The sequence below is a fragment of the Coturnix japonica genome, chromosome 23 (assembly GCF_001577835.2).
Source record: "Coturnix japonica isolate 7356 chromosome 23, Coturnix japonica 2.1, whole genome shotgun sequence".
Taxonomy (NCBI): Eukaryota; Metazoa; Chordata; class Aves; order Galliformes; family Phasianidae; genus Coturnix; species Coturnix japonica.
The window spans coordinates 156,914-173,222 of NC_029538.1; the positions used below are offsets into that span (position 1 = coordinate 156,914).

The following is a 16,309-nucleotide window of genomic DNA, read 5'->3' on the forward strand; positions in this document are numbered from 1 at the left end:
ACAACGAGTTTCTTACAATGGCACCACAAGGCAAACCACCCCACAAGGCACAAAGACAAAAGCAAACCAGAACATTCATCTGAAGCATTGGCCCACTGGGATGTGCAGCAGGTGACACAACCTACATACTGACCGGGCTGGGGAGCGGGCTGGGGGCTGGCAGCTGCAGGCTGCAGGGCTTCGCTCGGTGCTTCCTTTGCAGCCACAGCGTGAGGAAGGTGCAGATGCGGGGCAGCTTGGGGTCCCTCTCCATTCTCCCATCCCGCTCAACATTGCAGAGTCCCAGTGACCACCTCGGGGAGCTCCTGGAGCTGGGGAGGCTCCATCATGAGCACGCGGAGATGGGCGCACAGCCTCGCTGGAGGAGATGCGGGTGGTTAAAGCCCGCTGGCAGATGTGTGGCAGAAGTGAGCAATTTGGTCACACAGAGGCAGGTTCATGCTCCTTGGCGGTGCTTGTGGTTGGGGCTTTTTTTTGTTGTTGTTGTTTTGCTTTATAAAAAAATCTCACAGCTCTGTGTTCACATTTGATTTCCCTTCCCTCGCTCAGAAAAGATGCTCTCTGACAGAAAACGTGCATGATGTAGGTCATCGTCTGACTTCTATTAAGCACTGTGGGCCATGTTCACTCTTTGGGTATTTCCACAACAGGGGAATATGCTGGTAAGCCTCTTTCTCTTTTAAAAGGAAGAGATGAATGAAACCCCATTCAGATGCCTGGAAGCACTTCAGTTGGCTCTCCCACAGGGATGATGGTCACCCTCAGTGGAATGTGGTGGGCACCAATCCCATGGTGAACCCTCTGCCATCATTGAGGTTTACACATACCCCTTCATTTTTATTTCAAACCCAATCCCTTTTGTTTCATTCCCCCCTAAACCCACATCTCCCTTTGACCTTTACATGGGGTCAGGAAAGATGTCTTCTGCAGCAGCACCCCCAGAGTGTAGGTAAGAAAGAAACCCCTTGAGATGAGTACAAAGACACCCACACACCCTTTGCAACTAGAAATAACGGTGTTGACTTCTGAATTTCTGCAGAACACACAGTCTGAAAAGGGGACTCAGAGAGCCCATTTATGACTGTCCTGCCTCCTCCACCCCTATACCATGCTCTTTGATAACCAATAACGAAAGAATCAAATGACTGAATGCCAGCAAGTCCCAGCTTTGCAGGGAGAGCCTCAGCACCTGGTGAGGATGCCCAAAGCAAGGGGCTGGAAACAGAGAGCAGCATGGGACAGCACTGCACAGCTGCTCACCAGGAGCTCTGCAGAGCCTCAGTTCATTCTGACACCTTCTTTACTCCTCAGGGGTGCAGACCTCACCACAGGAGCTGCAGTAACAGCTCTCTTCAGACATCTGAAGCTGGAGCTATTTAGATCTGATAAGTTTTGTTCCAACCACGGCACCATTACATGTTGGGTTACCACCACTCAGCACTCTGAAGAAGCCACCTTACATCCACACAGTTCAACAGCAGACCCCTGCAAGCTGAGAAGATCAGAACGTGGCAGGAGAAAAGAACGACAGCACTTAAAAGGGTTTGGTGTGGGCAGGAAGGAGGAGGAGGATGAAGTCAAGTCTGGGATGTCACATGAGCAAGTGACTAAGCGCTGTTTGCTCCACGAGCACTTCCACTGAGCAGAGAGAGGTCTGTAGGCAAATGTTGCAAGGCAGGGATGGTGCTGGGGTCCCTGCAAGCACTGCTTCCTCCTCACACGTGCTACCATGGGACACACGCCACTCAGTGCACCACCCTCCCAGAGGCTCTTACCTTGTCTGATGAGTTCATCAGATCTTTCTCTACCCAAGTGATGTCTGACTTTGCCTGAAGAACAATAAATAAGTGTCAGCACAAAGAGTTTGCAATATTCTACTAAAGCTTTGCCAGCAAACTTGTTTAGCAGGAGGGCAAGCTGCTTGCAGCCCCTAGTCATGTCCCACTACACACCCTGATCTGGTGGTGGTTGCAGGAGAGCAGGAGGAGCCAGCTGCTGTTGAGCCTTGGACAGACTCTGACAGGCAGCAGAGAAGGACACATGGTGCTGGCAATGGGATCCACGTCTTCCCCATGATCAAAGAATCACAGAATGGTTGGGTTGGAAGGGACTTTATGGATCATCTGGTTCCAACCCCTTGCCGTGCCCCCCAGCTCAGGCTGCCCAGCCATGACCTTGGGCACCTCCAGGGATGGGGCACCGCAGCTCTGGGCAGCACCACCAGGCCCTCACTGCCTTTGGGTAAATAATTTCTCCCTAACACCTAACTTAAATCTCCTGCCTTTTAGTTGAAAGCCATTTCTCCTTGTCCTGTCACTATCTGACTGTGTACAAAGTTTCTCCCTCCTGTTTTTAAGCTTCCCTCAAGTACTGGAAGGCCGCAGTGAGGTCTCCCAGGAGCTGCCTTGTCTCCAGGGTGAACAAGCCCAGTTCCCTCAAGCCATCTTCACAGACAGGGATGGATGGAGACCGCAGATGTGCTGAGATTAACTTTTCATCTAAAAAAGCTGAATCCAGAGCACTGCTGCCAAGGAGGGAGGCCCAGCACTCCTGAAGCAACCAGGGGAACACATCCAAACACTGAACCTCACTGCATCCCTCTAGGGGAGGGCAGGGTAAGACTGGTGCAGGCCTGAGTAGCACTAGAGATACTGGTGTACACTTTGGTACTGGATGCAATCCTATGAAACCTTATGGAGAAACTAAGGAACATGTAAAGGGAGCTTAGAAAAAGTGCTTCTTGGATAGGATATGGCTCTTTCTCCTCCTAAGAACTCAAACAGGTAAGACATTTTGGATGGACAGAGCTGAGATCCTGAGACCTCTTATGTTTTTATGAGTGCATGTAGATATGCTATCACAAAGATGCTCTTTGGTTTGGTTTTGAGAATGAGCTTGAACCTCAGATAGGAAAAAAAACAAAAAACACTCAAAAAAGATCAGACCAGAAAAATCTGATCATATGTGAGATGTTTCCCCAGGGTCCAAGCCTTCAGCCTGCAGGTCTGTGCAGGAGAGCCCTGAGGAGGGACTCAAGCTCCTGCTGCTCCACCAGCAGCACAGGAGCACCCAAGGGAAAGGAGGTGCGTCAAAGCTGCAGATCAGCACTCAGAGCTGACAGATTGAAGGTCCGGAAGGACTGAATCACGTTGGAGGGGCCCTTTGTTCACCTCTTCCCCTTCCTGCCACACTGCATCTCCCTGGGGGTGTGGGGAAGGGCTGTCCCACTCCAGCACCCTCCACCAGGCACGGACCCATTGCACAAGTCCCACCCCACGAACACGAAGCAGCCATCTCCTGCCCGCAGCCCCAGGGGAGGCCATTTTGCACATTCCTGCACGCTGGGGAAATCACCTCCGCACTCCTGGAAAAGTGCAGCCATACGTGTCCGGCAGCTCTGAGCGCAGGAAGTTGCATAAGTCGGAGCTGGAGACGACTTCTGGTGAACATCCCAGCACAGATGGCTCATCCCATGCAAGGGCGAGGGGTACGAGCCACTCCAAATACAAAATCCAAGTCCTCCTTCCTGCTTTCCCCCTTCTGAGGAAAGCTTTTGCGAACCAGAAGCCAAGAGACAGGTTTGTTTTTGCTCGCGTTTTGTCACTTTGACAGTTGAGACAGTCACATCGAAATGCAAGAAAAAACTGCAAGAGCTAGAAGCAGATTATGCTTCTGGCATTTCGCTTCCTATTCATCAACAACTAACCAGAAGCTGTTGTAATTTCTGTTGCTTCACACATGCTCTGGTCCCCAAATTCTGGCAGCACCTAGGAAAGACACTTCTAGGAAAGCAGTTTTACCATCAGAAACGCCTTTTGCAAGAAAGAAGTCATTAATGAAGACAGGACGAGGACCGGCTCTCTGAGAGCAGGAGGTTCCCCACTCCTCCCTGCACCCTGCAGAGCAGACAGTACAGAGCTGTGCACAGCAGATACCTTAGAGCTAAACACTTGCCTCCTGGATCCTCGGCTTGCTGCGGAAGAGGAGCCTCAACATCTCTAACGCTTTGGGCTGCTATTCTCCCATAGTTTGCAAGCTGGCTTCTGAACCCAGAGCTCTCTGCAGCACCCAGACTGCCACGAGAACCCCAAATAGGAGTTACGTCACTGGGATGTATTTTGGGAGTTTTCTCTGAAAGGAAACTGCGGTTCCTTATGGGGAAATTGCACCGTGTGGCGATGGCTGCACAGCACCAACACAACGCGAACACCAGATGACTTCTGTGTGCTCAGACACGGCTCTTTCCAACAGCAAATCTCAGCAGGCTTTCCAAGAGGATGTGTTTTGAGGTCCCACATCACAGACAGAACAATGTGAGGCAGCATATAGCAGCTGAGCCCCTTCAGCTCTTCCCTAAAGCTACACTGCCCTTCTGAGTAGCATAAACGCTGTTTCCAGCATCAGTCCCCCAGTGCTGGAATGCAGCTCTCAGAAGGTCAGAAGGAGCTGTTTCTACACCTTTTGTTTGTCCCTGCCCCGTGCTGGAGTCTCAACTCGGCCACCTGCATCCTGCTGCATCAGGGCTTTTAGAAACTGCTGCAAGGCCCCACGTGAGCCCTGCACACTGACATCCGCTGAGTATTGTGCAACGCTGCCTGCTCGGTGTCAGCTCCTGCACCATGACACTGCCCCCCAGCACAGAGATGTCCTGATACAGAAAGGAGGTGAGGAGACAGGAACTGGGAACGCTCACATCAAGCAGCACTACCACGGGGCTGCAGGAGGCCTTGAGTCCTACGGCTCTAAGCCAGTCCTCTCCCAGTGTAGGAGAAAAGAGAGCCACGTGCATGCTCCTAGCTCCTTTCAAGAGGCCATCTGCATTTCATCTATGCAAAGTAGATGCCCTATATGGCTTCTGCAGTTACCCAGCTGCTTCACCAGTATCACTGCTATGGCATTCACAGGAATGTGCAGTACAGCACATGAACATGTAACCAGCAGGAGAAAGCCAGGCTGAGCCAGCCTTCCCATATCACACTTCTAGAAGATCTGAGTTTGACACCTGGGGAGATCTCAGCTGCTTGTAAGCCCTATTCCATATCAGGTATGTGGTGCTCCCACTGCAGATCTTGGGGCAAGTGGGAAGTAGGAGATGCACAGGAAATAAATGCACTTTTTGCTGCTGTAACGAGTAAAGAGACAGTGGCAGCTCAGTCTGAAAACGTTGTGTTGGTTTTTTTGTTTGTTGGTTTTATTTTGGTTTTTTTTTTAAAGTGGTGGTTCTCAAAAAAGGGAACTTACAAAGCAAAGAAACCTCACCAGCCTCTGCCTTCCCTTATTCCCCTCATGCACAGACCTTATTTGGGCAAGGCTGATGGCTACCCTTGTGTGCAAGCAGAGAACTGAGCAGAACAGCGGCCATGTGTCTCTCCTTCTCTGGTGGGTGCCACCCAGGAGCTCCTGGGAGCAGTCAGGTTCAGTCCCTAGGAATCCCACCAGGTGCTGCACACCCTGCACACACACACAGGGGCTGCCAGGGGGTGAGGAGGCAGCAACAGAAGGACTGTGGCCACAAACACAGTCAGCCCTTGAGGCAGAAGCCATTTTGATGCAAGAGGATGCACCAAGGTGGTCACATTGCTGAGGTCTGTAGCTCACTGCCTTGCTGCCTACCAGCTCCTGAGAAGGCAAGGTGGGTGATGCTGCTTTCCTGCAGAGGAAACTGCCCCCTGACACTTCCCAGTATGCCCACAGCTGCTCCAAGCCCTTCTGGGACCAGTGGAATGTCACCACATACCCACACAGTGCCTTCTGCAGCACATCCATCATGTCAGCATTGCACCTCCTATCGCCCTAAGCAGCAACAATCATTTGAAACCACAAGCAGGTTTTAAACCCTTCTGCCCAAGACCTCTTAGAATCACAGAATCACTGAGGTTGGAAAAGACCCCTAATATCACCTAGCCCATCAACCCATCACAGCCATGCCCACTGACCACATCCCCCAGTGTTACATCAGGAGCCCTCATGTTTGGAATCATATTTGTCATCTTAACACATTAGCTCTTGCCACAGAACCACATACCCCAGGCACCGTAACATCCTGGAAGTGCTGCACTGCTCTGCATGCACTCCAACGTCACGTTCATTTGGTCACCCCCTGCGAAAAACTTCACTGCCTGAGTTTCCCCCCAAAGAGGTTACAAGCAAATCCCTAAGAAGCGAAAATTCAAACCAGTCCACTTTTGCCTTGTTTGGTATTCAGAAGGACTCATGGTTTGTTGGTTTGTTTTGCTTTGTTGTTGTTGTTTTGGTTTGGTGGTTTGTTTTTGTTTTGTTTCATTTTATTTTAATTGGCACTTTCTTTAAGCAGAGCAAAAGTTCACTGCTTTTGTATTCCAGAAAACGACTCACGCCTTCTCCTATGGAGGTGGAGGGAACTGTAGCAGGAAGGAAATGCTGCAAAATCCTGGAGGACACAAATAGATGTTGGTGCTCCTGGGCAACGAGAGGAGCAGCAGGGACAGTGTGAGACCTCCAGCAGGGCATGGGGCAACGTGTTCCAGGGTCATGGCACAGGCTGTCCTGTGCCACTGTCCTCTCTCATTGCCACATCCCACTGCAGGATGAGGAGGGAGGAAGGCAGCAGGCTGCCCAGGGCCAGCTGGGCACACTCCAGCAGGTGGCACTCAGAGCTTCTGCAAAGTCCTAAACAAACAGAAAGGGCTCATTTTGTAACCACCTGTGGAACAGATGGCACCCCGAAATGGGGCGTTAGGAACAGATAAAGGGATAAAACTTGAGTCTGAAGAAAGAAAGAGATAGAAATTGGCCATGGCAAGGCAAGCTATGCTGACATCTCCATGCATCTGCTCACTGGTACCTGACTCACTGGAGCAGGAGCACAAAAACATTGGCCCACTGCCACGTTTTAATAAATACAGTTCCCCCCTGTGGCGCAAGTGGTAGAAGTGCCGCTCTGCTACACAGAGGCTCGAATTCCGGGGGCTGGACTCGATGATCTCTAAGGTCCTTTCCAACCCGCACGAAACTATGAAACTATGAAACTATGAAACTATGAACCAGCACTGAGACACAACCTGAATGTGCTGTGCAGCCACGCTGCCCTCACACAAAATGCACAGGCTCTTTCTGTCCGAATCTGAGGACACAGCACTGCTTTCACCACGAGCACTGTTTGCTGCTCCTGGAGCTGTCGTGGGATGTGGAAACTATTCTTTGCATTGATGCAGGAATTCCACACTCCTCCCACCACACAGGCTGCAAGGAGTTTTCTCCTTGCAAGATGCACAAGAAGACAGCACATTTTCAGACAGCTCTCTTAAGGCGCTTCTTTTCCCTACTGTGCTTGCAGAGCCCCAAGCATTGCTCTGCCTGCATGCAGCAGCCCCACACAGCCAACACAGAGCCAACCCGGCTCAGCACACCACACACTGACATCGCTGCCCTGTGTACACAGCACAGTGCAACCAGCCCAGCCAGAGCAGAGCAGTGAAACACACCTTCTGACAGCGAGGAAATTGATAGTACCCCATCCCAGAGTGCTTTCAGAGCACAAAAAGATTCTGTTCAGTCAGTTCAGTACTCCCAGACCTGCAGTAGAAGCTGTGCTGCTTTCAAGTACAAACAAGGGACAAATGGTCTCATTTTTGGTACCTAAAGGTGAGAAGGACTTTTCCCACAAGGCTGAAAGTTCATTCTTTTGAACTCTGGTGGGCAGATGGATGACACAAATTTCCTTTATATGGCCAAAGAGGGTTTTTTGTTTGTTTGTTTGTATGTTTCCCAGTAAAAGAGGCTTCTGGGAAACAGACCTTGTAGCAATTTCTATTAATCAGTGAGGTGGATGGAAATGGAAGAGGAGAAAGAAGAGCAGATTTCTGATCGGTCAGACACCAGTGTGTGGGATTCCCAGCTCTGCCTTCCTCACATGCGCTCATGCAAACTGACCCCTCTTCAATTATTCATTAGAGCCTGCAGCTCATCAGAGAGGCTCAGCTTCTAAAGCAGGCATTTAGTTGCTGTGTTTTTAAGGAGCTCAGACACTTGCTATTAACCATAGCCTGGCCCTGCTGAGGACAAAAAACTGTTGGGCATTGCATTGAGAACAAAATCACTTGATGACTTCAGCTGGCAACACAGAGCAGCCAGCTCGCCCCACAGCTTCGCCACTGTCAGGCTGAAAGGCTGCATGTGGAAAGATGCAATAACTGCAGCCAGGCCAGGAGGGTTTCCAGGCAATGCTGTGGTGTTCTGCATCCAAGGCTTGGGGATCCAACCAGCAAGAGCATGCTTTGCTATGCAGCTGGAAGCAACAAGGAGGGGCACTGGGCAGAGAATGCCTTTGCGGAGATACCTGTCTCTTCCCACACTCAGCAGCTTTCTAACTCTTGCAGAAAACAGAAGCAGCTGTGCAAGCACAGCCGGCTGCTGCTTCAAAGAAGAGTACTCTGTTTGTTTGTTTTAAAACTCTTCACTTTAAGAGGCTGCAATTGGATCCGCAGTCTGTGCTGATGAGGATCACTGTTGCTCTCTTATTCATAGAATCACAGAATCACCAAGGTTGGAAAAGACCCCCAGGATCACCCAGTCCAACCATCTGCCCATCACCATCAGTCCTCACTAATCTGTGTCCCTCAACACAACGTCCAAACGTTCCTTGAACGTCTCCAGGTCTGGTGAATCCACCACCTCCCTGGGCAGCCCATTCCACTGCCTGACCACTCTTTCAGAGCAGTAGTATTTCCTAACGTCCAGCCTGAACCTCCCCTGGTGCAGCTTGAAGCCATTCCCTCTGGTCCTATCACCAGTTACATGAGGAAAGATGCCGACCCCCAGCCCACTACAACGTCCCTTCAGGAAGTTATAGAGAGCAATGAGGTCTCCCCTGAGCCTCCTCTTCTCCAGGCTGAACATTCCCAGCTCCCTCAGCCTCTCCTCATAAGGCCTGTGCTCCAGACCCCTCACCAGCTTTGTTGCCCTTCTTTGAACACAGTCCAGGGCCTCAATGTCTTTCTTGCAGTGAGGGGCCCAAAACTGAACACAGCACTCGAGGTGCGGCCTCACCAGAGCTGAGTACAGGGGGATGATCACCTCTCTGCTCCTGCTGGCCACACTATTTCTTCTTGGCCACCTGGGCACACTGTCAGCTCATGTTCAGCCCAGCATCAATCAGTACCCCCAGGTCCATTTCCTCTACGCAGTCTTCCAGCTACTCTGTCCCAAGCCTGTAGTGCTGCCTGGGATCGTTGTGGCCAAAGAGCAGGACCTGGCGTTTGGCCTTGTTGAACTTCATCCCATTGGCTTCAGCCTGGAGCTGGAGGTACCTGCAGTGCTGAACGCACAGCCTGGGCAATGTGGGCTGCTGGAGAGCACAGCCATGGCCAAGCACCAATGCACTGTGCTGCGATGGAGCACCCTGTGCTTGGCACAACAGCAGCTCCCTGCTTTCAAAGGTCTCTTTTATGGTGTCAAGCAGAGCTGGAAGAGGTTATTCATTCACCTCCCCAGGTTTAACTGAGTGCTGTGATTATCACCCACGAACAAACTGCTCAGTACTCCCAGCATTACCTCCAGAGAGAGTGGGCACACTCAGCACTGCAAATCCACTCCTCTGCCCTTCATTATGAAGTGATTTCACTAATAGGGTGTTGTACTTTCATGTACAATTCCTCACACTCAGCACCTTCAGGGAGCATGTGCTCACCCCTCAGCCAAACTGGCTGTAAAACCCCAATGACAACAGGTTCTGTTTTTCCACTCAATTCAAGCCCTCTGTTGCCATTCCCCACCCGAACAAGGATCAATCCTCAGTCTACATGACAATTAAATCTAGAGAACATAGGAGAGAATGAGGTTTGGACCCTGGAGAGCAGTGTGCCGCGCTGGCAATTAGCCCCTGGCACAGAGCAGCCCTGTGAGCAAAGCAAGAGACCTTCGGCTGCGCTGCAGAAGTTGCACTGAAACTGCATCCAGGTCACTGCTGATGGCTGAAAGCCAACGCCGAATGGTTTGACCACCACCACCAACAGCGAGAAAAGCAAAAAGCAGACACACTTGTACCCATCTTGTCCAAAGTTCTCCTGCTCAATGCAGTTGGATCAGCAATCCGGTTCTAGGGATGCTGCCAGAACTGCCTGGCAGACTGCAAACTCTTACAGTGGGAACAGCCAGATAAGCAAGGATTCACGCATTAGCAATTTAGCATTGTGTTCGTTGTCAGGTGAGAGTTTGGCTTGGAAATCCCGGTGCCATTCAGCTGGAATGCTGCTGAGATGGCTCTGACCATGCGAGTGCAGGCAGTCACTCCAGGCTCTGCATGACCTGTAGGATCTTGCAGGCATTTCCAAGATACTGAGATGATAAACACAGAGAGGTACACTGCTTGCAGGGACTTGCGCACCGCAGCTGTTCTCGAAAGGTGGGAATCCACACAGGAATAGAAGCCAGGAGTTGCAAAATGCCCCAGCTGTCCTTGGAAGGAGGCTGAGGGCTGCCCAGCTGTTCCCAGACCACAAGCAGCTGAACACAGATCTCCTCTCCCTACATCTGCAGCAATCCTTCTCTTGTGCTTCATATCCAAAGGCCCCAGTGAACAACAACAGCAGGTGGGATGGGAGGGAGAAGATGGATGTGACAGAGCCCTTTGCTGCCAAATTCCCAACTCTTTTGAGGAACCCTTGGATTTCCTTTTTGTTGAAGTTTCTTTGGTTCTTGCCCAAGCAGATAAAGGTTTTGCTTCTGGCAGCATCCCGCTGGCGGGGACGGAGGGACGGATGGCACTTTGTGTGGGCGTTGAGGAATCGCCGCTGTTGCTTCTTCCAGCTATTTTTAGCAGAGATCACAGAATGAGCCACAAAAGGATGAAAGCAGAAACCCAACCTTCCTGTCTGCCATCTCAGGAAGGGCAGCAGCAGAGCTGAAACAGAGGGGTATGGGAGAGACCCTGAGCAGTTTTCCAATCACAGACACACAGCCCCGGGCTGCCGCTTCCTTATCCTTTTTTAGCCCTTGCTGTAGGTGAAAGGAGGCAGTGCCACAATCTGCTGCTGACATCGGCTCCCAAGCGAGCAGAAAAACAGATATATTGAGTTTGCTGCCTGCTCACTTCCCCCTCCAGAGCGCTGGAGCTGGTGCAGAGTGCCAGAGTTAAGTGTAAGTTATGTGTTTACAGCAGGGATTTCATTTGTCTTCATGCTTGTAGAACGTACGCCTTGTACAAACTTGGAAAACACACCAGAGGTTATTCCTGTAGGGCTCTGTAGGTTTAAAAATGACTGAAAATGGGATTGTTGGCACAGCACACGGACACAGCACCTCAGCAGAGGGCAAAGCAGGACGCTGGCACCCACAGTACCAGGAGGGCAGTTCAGCCAAGTGCTTGATGATCAAAAAGGCAAAAGCTCAAGTCTTAGAAGCCCAGCTGGAATCCAACCACAAGAGACAGATATTCTCTTCCATACCACAGATGTGTGCATGGTGAAGAACCATACAAACATTATCTCAGGGAAGAGGAGCGCGCAGGGTCATTGACGTGAGCTCATCCCACCCATGCCAGCTTTCCCATGGTGCCAGCCCATCAGTTGGCCCAGAAGGGCAGAACAGGTGGCTGAGATGCAACAGCAATGCTGGAAGTTCAGTGTAAGTTTCTAGAAAAGGATGAGCTGAGAAGCCGCCAGTTGGATTTGGCTTATATTTCTTTTACTAAATGTGTAACAGTGACCAAGTGGGAAAGCATGGCCATAATCCTCCAGGGCCCTTGGCATGAACAACAGACCAGGGTGCTCGCTGTGAGGAGCAGGACAAGCTCCAGACAATCCATGCAGCAAGGGATCCCAAGCCAAAGCAAACACGTGGTGTTGCTCCCCATAGCTACAGCGTGTGTGCATCAGAAAAGGAAATCTTGCAGGGCTTGTGCTTTTGAGGCACTGAAACAGCCTGAAACACTCTGTCAGTTCTCACCTGAGCCCTCTGCTCTGGCTGCTGTCTGACACCAGCATGCTGCTCCATGGCAGCGCTTTGGGATTGCCCAAGTGAGTTTGGATAACCAAATGGATGGGGAAAAAGAGGGTCTGCCTGCAATCTTTCCCCACACCAGCCCCCGTGCTCCTGCATGCACTTATCCAGATTACAAAGCAGAGGCTTAGAGGATTTAAAAATAGCTGTCCTCAGCCCTTTCACCCGCCATCACACACCGCACGCAGCTCAGAGTGACGGTGAAGGACTTGGCCCCGCTGTGGCTTTACCTTGCACGGAGGGTTCCTGCCTTCCTCTGGAGCAGCCTGCCCGTTCTGCAAAGGAAGAAAAGCTGCTGTTAGCACACGCCAGGCACTGGCACTGCCTCTGAGAGCATTTCAAATGGGACGAGCTGGAGGTGCCGCTTTCAGACAGGGTATGGAGCACTCTCCATGCATCATGCAGCAAAGGATGAGGCAGGGATAGCAAAGCAGTGCCAGAGAACACTTTGCAGCCTCACAGCCATTTTGCTCCACACTAGTTTTAATGGGAACGTTCATCAGTTGTTTATTACCATATCACAGCTGATGATACTCCTTCCCTGGAGAAGCAAGGGGACATCAACCTGACATCTGCCTTAGGAGCACGAGTGCTTGCAGCTGGTTACTGGAGGGCAGGAACAGGGTTGCTGTGAAGGCTCAGAGGAGCACAGCCCCAGTGTTTACATGGACCTATTGGTGCCATCAGCACAGAGAATATCTAAGAAGTGAAGTAAGATTTTGTGTTTATGTTTATCCCCCACAAAGAGCTGAAGATAGTCAGACTTGGAAACATGCTCGTGTTTACTGGCTCAGCTGTCACCCATCAACAATTATTAAGTCACTGCTAATCAAAACTATAGCGCTGGGAGGGCTGTGTATGTCCAAAGCAGCTCGAGTTCCACAAGGAGCAGAACCTCTGAGCCAGACACAGCAGTGTGTGGCACACAGCTGAGAGCAGATCCCTGTATCAGCAGAGCAATGGTCTTAGAGATGAAGCTCTAATGTGACTGCCGTGTTCTCCAGCAGATGTTGGGCAGACTGGTGAGAACTGAAGTGTTTGGAGCTGAGTGCTTTCCTTCTACCCTAGAGAAAAAGCAGAGCCTTTATGTCCTCATATGGGATTCAAGAGCCATTTGGGAGCACCCAGGATGGAAGGGTAGCCTGGCAGCAGGGCACAATGCTCAAGGAACAGCTCTGCATGTGAGGAGGGGATGTAAAGTGCTGCTGCACATGCTGCTCTCAGAACTTTTCTTAATGGCACGCAGAGAAGTGCACTCGGTTGCGTAACTGCCATCCTGGCTGAACTTGGAGATATTTCTCTTAGGACATCTTGCATTTTAAATCCCTTTAATTCCACCTAATCTGAAGCATGTGGAGGAGCAATTTACAGAACAGGGAACCGCTGCTCTGATACGTAAGGAGGACAAATGTCAGGACGGGCAGCACCATGCGGGCTGTGCGCTTCTCTCAGTGCTGCCAACACACATCACCCCATGGCACAGGGGAAAGGACAGAACTCTGCAAAAACAACCATCTCCAGCTCTTCCCTCCAGAGTTCCCCACGCAAGAGGAGACAGTGCTCAAAGTGTATCATGGACAGAAACCTCTCTGCTTCCTCCCCTTTGATCATCACTGTCTTCACTTTTAAGCTGAAATGCACACAGAGAAAGACAGTTACTCCTGAATAGCTTCTGCTCAACAAGGGATGAGCAGATGCACACACACAGGCCAAAATAATTAGCTTGGAGTGGTTGGGTTTGTCGTAATCTCATGTCATCTGTGTTGCTCTGTGTTTGTGTATGACAACAAGAGTTTAAAGGCATGCACAGCCATGATGGCAGCTCCCATCACTATGGCAATGCAGTCATTCAGCTCTGCTCCATCTCTAGTGCTCTGCCCCACACAGGTTTTTCTACCACATAAGCAACATTCCAAATAGGCAGAAAAAAATAGAGCAGGGAATAAAAATAAAAGAACTGGAATAAATGAAATCATAGAATGAAATCATAGAATGGCCTGGGTAGAAAAGGACCACAATGCTCATCCAGCTCCAACCCCCTGCTGTGTGCAGGGTCACCAACCAGCAGCCCAGGCTGCCCAGAGCCACATCCAGCCTGGCCTTGAATGCCTGAAGAGATGGGGCATCCACAGCCTCCTTGGGCAACATGTTCCAGTGTGTCACCACCCTCTTGGGGAAAAACTTCCTCCTAAGATCCAACCTAAATCTCCCGTCTTAGTTTAAAACCATTCCTCCTTGTCCTATCACTGTCCACCCTTGTAAACAGAAGGAAGCATGATGAAGCGAGCTCAGTCCACAGGACAGCTCACCCTCCCACTGCTTCCTCAGCACAGCTCTGAGACAGTGGGTGCTGGCTGTGACCAGCTCAGCAGCTGCTCCTGGGGAGCAGTGGAAAAACCCCCTGACACAATGAGTTGGGTGCCTCCGCAGCACAGTGCCAGCACCTCTGCTCCGTGACTCAGAAAGCAAAGGTTGGAGGAAGCTGGCTTTACACCTCGATGGCAGCGATCCCAGGCGATTTACGTAACGCATTCCAGAAAAGTCTCTTTGGTTTCTCTCTTTGGTGCCACCTTGCCCTACAGAAGGTGAACCTTCCTGCCCCTGGCAAACAGAACCTCACTGCGTGCAAAACTCCACCAAGTCCTTCTCTGCCATTCACAGATTGTCGGCTCCAGGTGCCTGCAGCAGCGCCCAGAGGTGCAGAGTGCCCATGCTACCGAGCACATCGCTCACCTGAAGCCCGAGGGAGCAGAGCTGCTGGTGTCCCACCTGGCACAGTGCTGAGGTGTCAAGTGCCTTCCAGCACCAGCACTCTGCTCCCAGCCCTGCCGCCAACCTCCAGCCCTGCCAAGGAGAGCTGGGAAAGGCAGCCTGCAGCTGCAGTTTACAGAGTACACATCCACAACTAATGCAATGGGGAGAGGAGCCCTCGCTGCTGCCACAATCTTCCTGAGGGACTTTGGCTGATGAATGTGGTGCCCCCGTGGCTGCTTCCAGCCAGGGGAGACGTTTGTGGTGTTGGCACAGCTGCCACCCAGCACCCGAATCCCCAGGATTAAGTGACACACCAATCCTGCCCATGGCATCTATCGCCCCAGGCACCAGCATTAGTTTCCTCCCACTCCAAGTTTGTTTTCCAGACAAATCGCATCCCCCCATCACACCCAGCTTTCCCTGAGCACGTTATGGCCTCAGGACCACGACCCAGTCCCCGAAGGACACAGGCACATCCCCACACCCCAAGCAGAGGTGAGTGCACAGCACGAGGCGCAGCCGCCCACCCCTCACATCTGGCTGTGACAGCTGGGCAACCTGGCCTCCGTTCCCAGCAGAGCTTCCTTAAGAGATAATTTTAAGTAGGAATAAACGAAACTGACCAGTTAACCACTGTGACATCCCTCGGCACGATAGGAGGGGTAAGAGGCAGAAGGTCTAAAACGGGAGAGCGGCAGGGAGCGAGCGAAGCGGGACAAAACCCGCACGAACCCATCCCGAAAGCCGCGAGCTGCAGCCGGGCTGAGGAGCCGTTTGTGCTCACACCTCGGCTGCACCACAGCGAGGAAAAGGTTGCGAGCGGTGCCGACGTGCTGCGGCGGCTGCGGTGCGAAGCGCGGTGCGGGCAGCGCACACCTGGGCTGGGGGGGCTCGTTAAGAGCGAAGCGCACAACATCCAGCGGACAGACGCAGGACGGCGGCTGGGCAGCGCTGAGGCGGGCGGGGGAAGCTCCCAGAGCAGAGCCGTGCTCGCGTTCACAGCTCGTACCGAGGAGCCGAAGGAAAGCAGCGCAGCCGGCAGCTCCCAGCGATCCGCCGCGCTTCCCAACCCCGCGGGGCTCAGTTGGAGCAGCGGGGCAAGAGCGGAGGGAGGGAGGGAAGGAAGGGAGGGAAGGAAGAAAAGGAGCAGGCCGGCCGGGCTCTCCTTTGTTCCGCGAGACCCCTGGGGGTCGCCGCCCGTCTCACCCCGCTCACCTCCGTATCCAGCTGCACCAGCTCCATGTTGGGCCAGGGCTCGGCCAGCTGTGCGAGCGGCATCCTGCCGGCGAGCAGCCCCGCAGGGCGCGGCAACGCTCGGCTCCGTGCCCCGCGCTGGGCACCGGCTGCCCGAGCCGGGCCGGGAGCGGCGGGGCGGGGCGGGGGGCGGCGCGGCTCCTCCCGGCTCCGGGGCGGCTCCGAGCTGGTCTCGGGGAACCGTCGCTCGGCTGCGCTCGCTGCCCTGGGCAGCCCACTGCGGTGCGGAGCCTTTCCTTAAGCCCTTCCTGACCCACCCCCGCCCTGCGCTTTTCCTTCAGGCAGCGACGTGAATGAAGGATCGTGTGTATATCCACGCACACCT

General features: G+C 52.4%; 1 protein-coding gene across 4 annotated transcripts in view; it reads right to left on the reverse strand.

Moving 5' to 3' along the window:
• RPS6KA1 (ribosomal protein S6 kinase A1) overlaps positions 1-16,093 on the reverse strand; it is a 29,589-nt gene extending 13,496 nt beyond the window's left edge. The window contains exons 1-3 of one of the 4 annotated variants that reach the window (XM_015883668.2): positions 15,946-16,093; positions 12,207-12,251; positions 1,776-1,829 (exon numbers count right to left, since the gene is read on the reverse strand). In XM_015883668.2, the coding sequence (XP_015739154.1) occupies positions 1,776-1,829; positions 12,207-12,251; positions 15,946-16,008 (162 nt within the window). In that variant the 5' untranslated portion in view covers positions 16,009-16,093. Of the gene's footprint in view, positions 1-133; positions 825-1,775; positions 1,830-3,954; positions 4,241-12,206; positions 12,252-15,945 lie in introns of those variants that run through there. The other 3 variants (XM_015883670.2, XM_032448972.1, XM_015883669.2) reach the window with 3 other exon arrangements.
• Between the last annotated feature and the right edge of the window lie 216 nt (positions 16,094-16,309).